Below are 7,892 nucleotides of genomic sequence, written 5' to 3'. Positions count from 1 at the left end.
CTCTATCTGTTAGCCAGTTCTCAATCCACCCCACTGTCCATTCATCTAACCCACACTTCCTAAGCTTGCCTGTGAGGATGATGTGGGAGACAGTGTCGAAAGCCTTGTACTATTCTAGTATACTACTAGTATAAGGAGTGAAGAGGGCTGCTACGTGTATACTACTTGCAAACACATTTTCCTCTTGGGAAAGCTAAGGCCAAATAGTCAGTTTTGGGAGGTTACTTTCAAGGCACATGACAGCAGCTCCTACTGCGTGACATGGGTGGTTTTACATGGGCATCTCTTGTGGACGGAAGTCACAAGAATGATATGGAGTCCTCCAGAAAGAATACATACAAAATCAGGACAGGGAATGGTATATCAAGTGAAATCTTGTGAGGGGGCGAAACCAGTAAATAGTTACTTTTTTCCATAGCTTTATTGTTGTTCTCATACCTAACAGATGGCTTCTCAGTATCTGCTTCCCCACGATTATTTAAAGATAATATATTGTTAATATAAAAGCAGATGCAGACACCAGTGGGCATATAATGTGGTAAGGAATGGCATTACATTACAGGGCTGTGTGTGAAACTCATGGTTCCCTCATCGTGCCCATCAGATGGCAGCACAGCATGAGCAGAGAAAAACACCAGCGTTTTGTAGGCACATCGTCCTACGCAGTCTGTATTGTCAACAACAGCAAAGTACCTTAGTTAATAGCAGGCAATTATTGGTGCATTTCACTTAGTAGCTTTCTTTTATGGAGTAGTATTGTAGCTCTCAGAGTGCCCGTGGGAATATTCTGTACACAACTCAAATGATCAATCCCAGCACAGAGAAGTGAAAAACACTGAAGTAGGAACACGTGTAACAAGAGGCGTTTTTAGTACAATGACACAGAATTGCTTTAACCTTTTAATGTAGTGTCTTCTAGGTAGAATTTCTTACAGATATGTCTACATATAAATAGTGCATACCCATCCCTTGTCAGCATACGCATAGATGACATTTACTCACTGTTTACAGCTGCTGAAGCCCTCAAGATGTGCAATCCTGGTTTCCTTCACTGCGAGCAGAATAACATTGGCTGGTCTTAAACTCGGACCTTGGCCGGAAACTTGTGTGGAGTAACTGAGAGACCTGCAGATTTATCCAAGTCCCCGAGCATACCAGCCTTCCCAGCGGTAAGCTTGAGACGCAGGGATAATTAGCAGGAAATCTTTACTCAGATGCTTGAGTAAGTGTTGCAATTACTCTGCTAAAAGAACTTGTTACTCTGCATCCCTGATGGCTAGCACTAGTCTGCTGTCCCCTGAAATACTATCACAGGTTTTTGGCAGCCGGGACAACAATTCAACTTAATTGGTAACATGAAAGAAAAAAGGCCTGTGTTTTGACTGCAGAAAAAAGCAGTTCCATCCCCACCAGTGCTGAGCGTTTGGTCCTAGTAATCTTAACTTGCAAAAACATCCGCCCTTTGTAATAGCTGTCCAGCTGAGACTGTCTCCTGCGATCTGTAACAATATATTTCAAAACTTTTATAGCACTACCTGCCCCACTTCTCCAAGGACTTTTGCTACAGACACCAGATCACCTCGTATCACCTCCTTTCATGCTTCACCTGGTTTTTGGGTCACTTGTGATCTGAAGTGACCCGGATAAAGGGCTAAAGGGCTGGGAATCTCTGCCCTTAGGCACCTAATTGCCTTTGCAGTACTGAGGAGCCTGTGCTGAAGTGGTGAAAGCAGAGTCAGGCATCCACCCAAAGAAAGGAAAAAATCCCTTCCTCCTCCCAGCAGGAAAGGAGTGCGCAGAAGCTACCCAGGCTCTTGTTTTACCCTCCACTTGCACAGAGAATTCAGATGTGTTTCAGAATGCTCTGTTGGAAATTAATCCATCCTCTGCAGTATGCAGCTGGGACTGTGGGCTGTTCTGTATAGCTATTTCTATATGGTCTTTGTAGCTGGAACTGAGGGAGAGCATTGGCCCAAAACCATCAAGTATTTCACATCTCCCCCTCATCAGTTGTCCCACACAACCGCCAAGGCATTTTTTGTTTTTCTCCTCCATTTCCAAATGCCTGGAATACAGTGCTGTGTGGTAGCGCAGCAGCCTGATGTTGTTAAAACTCCAGGGCTAAGAGAAGGTGTGTGTGTGAATCAGGTGGTTGCATACTTTGGGACGTGGCATTGCACTGGATGCAGCACCAGATGGAGAAGGCTAAGTTTAGTGCCATGCTTATTCATACTGTCTGAAGCGGACACTACAGTGAAGACGTCTGCCAGCTGCATCTGGGATTTCTCTAGGAAAGTATTTGTTGGTTACTCCTGAAGGGGATGCTGTGTGCTTGGGCACAGACTAGCCAATACACATACGGGTAAGCAGGAGCCCAGGCTGCAAACCACCGTGCAGGGCAGCTCCCCAGCTGGCGCAGCTCAGCTTCGCTCCAGAGTCTGGGACAGAACCACCCTTGCCCTGATTTACTCACGTAAAGAGGGACTTCTCCACACTGGTCACAACTCAGATGGGAGGGCCTGATGTACTATAGCTATGTGTAGAGGAATAGTAGCAAGACATGTTGAAACAACTATCTCTAGCAGTGAAGGGGCTGAGGAGTCGCTACAGAACACTAAACCTGGAGAAAAAGAACAAACACTTGGTGCTAATGGAGAGGCGTAAAGAAACATCAAGCTCTTACCCGTACAAAGCTGGCTGGAAACCAGCCTTCACTGTCCAGAATCCTCCCCCACCACCACTCCTTGTTGGTAGCATCCATTACTTCAATGACATCGCCAGCCTTGAATCCCAGCTCTTGGTCATCCATCGTGACATGGTCCCAGAGGGCTTCTGCATACACCACGCTGCCATCACTGATGAGCTGTGGACAGAGCACGTCAAGCTGTCAGCTCCCCCCACAAAAGCAGCACAGTAGGCCAAAGTGGCTGCAGCTTTGGCACCATTGCTGCTGAGCCAAACAAGCAACTATTTACTCCCCCTGAGCAATGTGAAAAGGAGTTGGTGCTAGTCTAGCAGTTGCTTCGACTGACCTTGCTCTCAATAGCATTTAGTCAGAATTACTTGGACATAGTACATTTACTACCATAAAGAACATAAATTTGATGCTCTGGAATTTCTTACTGGTGACTGCCTCAGCCAGCAAACAAGGCTCAGTGGTACATTGTTGGTGGAGGATACTTTTGTGTTGCCAGTGCAGCCCAGCTTTGGTAAGCCTTGAAATAAAACCTTGAGCATCAATGTTTAGAGACATACTTCAGAGCAGAAAGCATTCTGAGGCCTCAGAGCTAGTCTAGGATGGGTAGAGCCTTAAGTCTTTAAGGTGGTTAAACTTAGCACTTAAGCTGCTTAAAATAAGTCTACTGGAGAGGTTAAGTAATTATGCTGAGGGACAACGGTTATTTACTACATGTCCCATAGAGGGCCTACTCTAGGAAAAAAAGGACCCCCAACAATTGGGAAAAAAAAAAAAAAAGAACAGAAAAAAAACCCCAACCTGCATGGCTAGAAGCTGTGAAGGGGCCCTTGAACGCAGTGGTGACTGTGTCTATATGTGCCTGATGCCATCCCCAGCTGTCCATGCACCTCAGCTACGGTGCAGTGGTGTATTTTTGCAAGTTGGTCCTGCCGGCCCCTACACCAGGAGAGCCTGCCTGATGCCCACAGGTTTATCATGTCAGAGTCTCCTCTGACTTTCAACAACTACAGAGTACACGCACAGGCTTCTTAGGGCCTGAGCATGACTGGGGCTGTCTGAACACCAAGGATTTCCCTCAGAAGGCAGAGTGTATATTGGAGTTCTGCTAAGAAGGACTTGCTTAAAAAGGACTTAAAAATTCTGGAGTTGCAGTGAAGCCCTATTTTTCTCCAGGAAAGTGATGCAATGATAAATTCTAGGAAGACAACGGCAAGAGCAGTCTGAGGCACAACGGAGAAAGAGAAAACCTGTACAAAACCCACTGTCCATGGTCTATCTCACAACATTGCAGCAGTGTCACCGCAGCCACGTAACGCACGTGTCTTCCGTGCTGGGCACCTTAGGTTGCTTGGTCACACAGTTAGTTACCTACTGCTCTGGGTTACTATTTTTGCACCTCACCAAAGAAGAAAGATGCATTTTGTAAGAGAACGTCAAGGTAATTGCGCATACAGTAAATCTGGAGAGAGTTAACGAGGCATTTGAAAGAAAATTCAAATACAGTCTGCCTTTGGATAGCAAATGGCCCTTCACTGAACCAGAAACGGCTTAATGCAGTGTTTCCATTTCCACAAAAATAACAGGATGATCGGGAAGGAGAGGATGAGGTGTTCCCACGTGTCTACATAGTCAGTGTGTTGGTGCTCCCCACACTGCTTTTCTCAGCTGCCGTCCACTGCACCACCCAGGGCTGGGTGCCTCCTCACTGCAGGTCTCTGCTCCTCACAGAGGTGAGCAGTCGCTGTGGTGGGGCCCAGTGAGTGGGGAACGTAAGGGACATGCTGCTGCCATACTGCCGGCCAGCGGCACAATGGGAAAATAATCCAAGAGTCTTAAACAGCGTCTCACTAGCCTAAGCTCCTATAGCAAGGACAGACTTTGATCACAAGGCAAGTAGGCATATGCTAATATGGGCACATATATATATATATAATGGCATATATAATGGGCATATGCTAATAGATCTTTGGGAAGAGTGGCATTCAGTGGGCTTTTCAACATACAAATTGTGACCAGCACATAGAGAGCATGGCTCTTTTGGAGATAAAATACCTCTGCTGTGTGCTTAAATATGCCACTGTGAATCAGTACTCTGAGTGTGATGTGGTAGCCGGCGCACAGACCATGACCATGACCGGAGAGAGACCAAAGGGACTTCCTCTGTAGCGTTTTGATGGTCACACAAGCAGAGCACCGATGATGTGAAGGCATTAATACCTTACAGCACCAAGCTGTCAGATCTCGGTATCTTGATGAGAAGATGGGAGACCAAGGCTGACCTAGCATTAACAGCATGTTAGGGTTGATAAACCCACCTCACAAGCAGACAGAGCCACATGGTTCTCGGAGTCACTGAAAGCCATGGGGCTGACTAGTGAGTCCTCAGCTAGTCCTATCCACTAATATTAAGATCTTAAATTTTCTCTATTCAACAACAGCCATACTGTGACTGTGATTTGCCAAATACAGAAAGTGACAACTGACCGATCACCAGCCAAACAGGCAGAGGCAGGCAGACAAGGCACGACCACAGACATTCTTGTGCAAAGGAGTAACTAAAAATACACCTGAAATACAGGCCAGGATTTGATTAACTGCCACCAAACACCATGTTTGTAAGGAGGAATGATCAATATGGAATCAAGCAAGAAATAAAGAATAAAAAAGATACTTTATCTATGCTTTGGATTGTCTCAGTTAGTTTAGTAGAGCAGCACTTGAAACACCTCCATGAGTGCAGGCTGACAGGCTCTGCCTGGTCTCCTCCCTCCACCGCTTCAGTCTGTGCTCGTGCACTGGGGGTGGGCAGGGGAGCAGACACAAACACTAAGAAGTGTTTAATGATCATCATGCTCAGTGCTTATTTTTCTATTAGCCCTGAAGCTGTACCTTATACTATTTTTTTTCAGTTGTATCCAGTCCAATTCCTAGGCTGATAAAGAAATATCAGATACCTCCAGTCTAACAGTCCCTTTCGCAGAGCAAATGCTAAAGGGTAACTCTGAGCCAGAACTGACATTTCCATGGCACAGAAGCACCTGCGGACTGCATGTCACTGCAGCGAGCAGAGCTCCTCTGTGAGAAGCATACTGTGACTGGGAAAAAAAGGGATAGGACTCTCACTGCCTGTCCCAGGAAGGATAAAACACACCAGTAGATAAAGATTTTCCGCAAAATGCGTTCAGCACGGCACAATCAGCCGGCTCTATTGTGCGAGCTGCTTATCTTCCATACAAGCATGTATTAAAGAGAATGCTCACCATTTCCAAGCATGGCAGCTCCTCAGCTCAAAAGGCTCACCTTACCACAGGTTTTGACCTTTGCAATTAAAGCAAGGTTTGAAAAACAACTGTTAATTTCCACATGAAACAACATTTATGTGGTGGCTTTGTAATATCAAGGACAACTCAGTACGTGTTCTTGAAGAGCCCAAACCCAGTCTCTAGATGAGAACCATTAGAAGACAGAAAACGCAAACCCAGCCACCCTACAGCTGCTCTAGCTACTGCAGCTGGCAGCAGTGAAAAAAAGTAAAAATTGGCTATTTTTCTTTGTTTATAACAACATTTACGTGTGTAGACAGCAGTGTTTGCAGCCCAAAGGCTTTACTACTAATGCTTTGAAACTGAAAATCGACCAGAGCTCTAATATTGCATTGGCATTTCTGTGCATCTGCAGCTGCTTCCCCTACCTCTCATTTACAAACACGGCAGACGCTGAGGGAAGGCGCCGGTAAAGCCGCGCTCGTGCAGGTTGCTCAGCCCATCACAGAGGGAGGGGGGGGGGATTGCTGCATTACTCCTCCCAGCAGAGCGTGTGCACAGGCTGCCAAAGAGGAGGCACATCCAGGGCTATTACACATAACTCCCCCAAATTAAGTCCCTTACACATGGGCAAACAGACCCACGTCTATCAGCCTGTTTGCATTCCAGCTACTCGGTCCCTGTTTGTCTCAGGCTGGACACTTCGACATAATTACCTTGTATGTCCTGGTCTTGTTCTGACAGGAGCTCCAGGCAATATTAACAGAGATAAAAGATCACGACAACTTACAGAAGGAGGGATGAAGATGCCTTTAGGAAATATTTATCTTTGAGCTACTCAGTTCTGTTTGAATAAAATTTGAATAGCTTTCTCTTGATAATGTGAAGTACACTAGATCATAAAGAGCTAAAAAATGAACCCAGGAGCATCAGAAGATACTGGGAACAGGGTAGTCCAGGGAAAAGGTGCCAATAAAATGGAATTTACTTTACAGCTCTGTGACCCTAAACCAGACACCTTGCATGAAGAGCACCTGAACCCAAGCCCTTCCTGGTGAACGAAAATGGTTGCTGTGAAGTCTGCATTTGTTGTTCAGCTCCCCCAGAACTTGCACGATACAGACCAAAGCTGAACTGGGTCAGCACATCAAATGTTTAAACCCTGTGGCAGTCCTGACCCCAGAGACAAAGCCCGTCACCCCCAGCTCCAGTTCCTTCACCCGTTGCTTTGCTTCCAGAGCTTCTCTTCTGCCTTCTCTCACGCAGAGTGCAGTAGAGGTAGTTAAAGAAAATTTTACTTCCACTCTTGCCCCAAAGTAGTGCTTCATTCACACAAATACTTATTTTTTCTGAATGTGGGTAGAAGCCAGCTAGCCCCTCTCTTGAACTGAACCCATGGGATAGTTTTCAGATCATCCTAACAGCTTGCTCTTGCTTCCTCTCTAAACTTTTCCTTTGCTGTTTAATGATGGACAACAGAGATGAAATTTATCTCATAGAGCTTCTGTCATCTGAACAGCGGGCCTTAAGTCTGAACGAGTTATCTTGATTGTCTTTAGGGAGCATCTCCCCTTTGTGGAGAGAGACAGGCACCCCAGGGGAGGGTTCATCTCAGGCATCTATCTTAGCATGATGAATTAACCAAGCCCCTGGGGGTCCTGTCTCCCTTCACTGCCAGGGAGGAATTTGGGCTCGCTAAGACTTGCTGCCTGGCCGCAGGGTGCCAGAACCACTGACACAACTCCACAGCCACAGCAAACACTTCACTGCTTCTTGCCACTCCTCTGTCTACGTGTTTCAGAGTAACACAAACCCTCCTTGCCGCAGCGTTACACCAGACACGTGTCCCCACACAGGCAGTGGGATGCATTCATTGCTTCAGAAGCGCAGACCTCCATGCCGTGCCCCCAGTCAAGCCATGCCCTCGGCAT

At 46.3% G+C, this 7,892-nt stretch overlaps 1 protein-coding gene across 1 annotated transcript in view; it reads right to left on the bottom strand.

Moving 5' to 3' along the window:
- The window catches only part of ARHGEF4 (Rho guanine nucleotide exchange factor (GEF) 4), a 12,769-nt gene extending 9,192 nt beyond the window's left edge, over nt 1–3,577 (bottom strand). Inside the window, exons 1-2 of the mRNA XM_009880776.1 lie at nt 3,561–3,577; nt 2,684–2,864 (exon numbers count right to left, since the gene is read on the bottom strand). Of these exons, the coding sequence (XP_009879078.1) occupies nt 2,684–2,864; nt 3,561–3,562 (183 nt within the window). The 5' untranslated portion in view covers nt 3,563–3,577. The remainder of the gene's footprint in view (nt 1–2,683; nt 2,865–3,560) is intronic.
- Between the last annotated feature and the right edge of the window lie 4,315 nt (nt 3,578–7,892).

The sequence above is a fragment of the Charadrius vociferus genome, unplaced genomic scaffold (assembly GCF_000708025.1).
Source record: "Charadrius vociferus isolate BGI_N301 unplaced genomic scaffold, ASM70802v2 scaffold643, whole genome shotgun sequence".
In the NCBI taxonomy this organism is placed as follows: Eukaryota; Metazoa; Chordata; class Aves; order Charadriiformes; family Charadriidae; genus Charadrius; species Charadrius vociferus.
The sequence above is the reverse complement of the archived record's forward strand: the minus strand, read 5'-3'. Positions and strand labels throughout refer to the sequence as shown.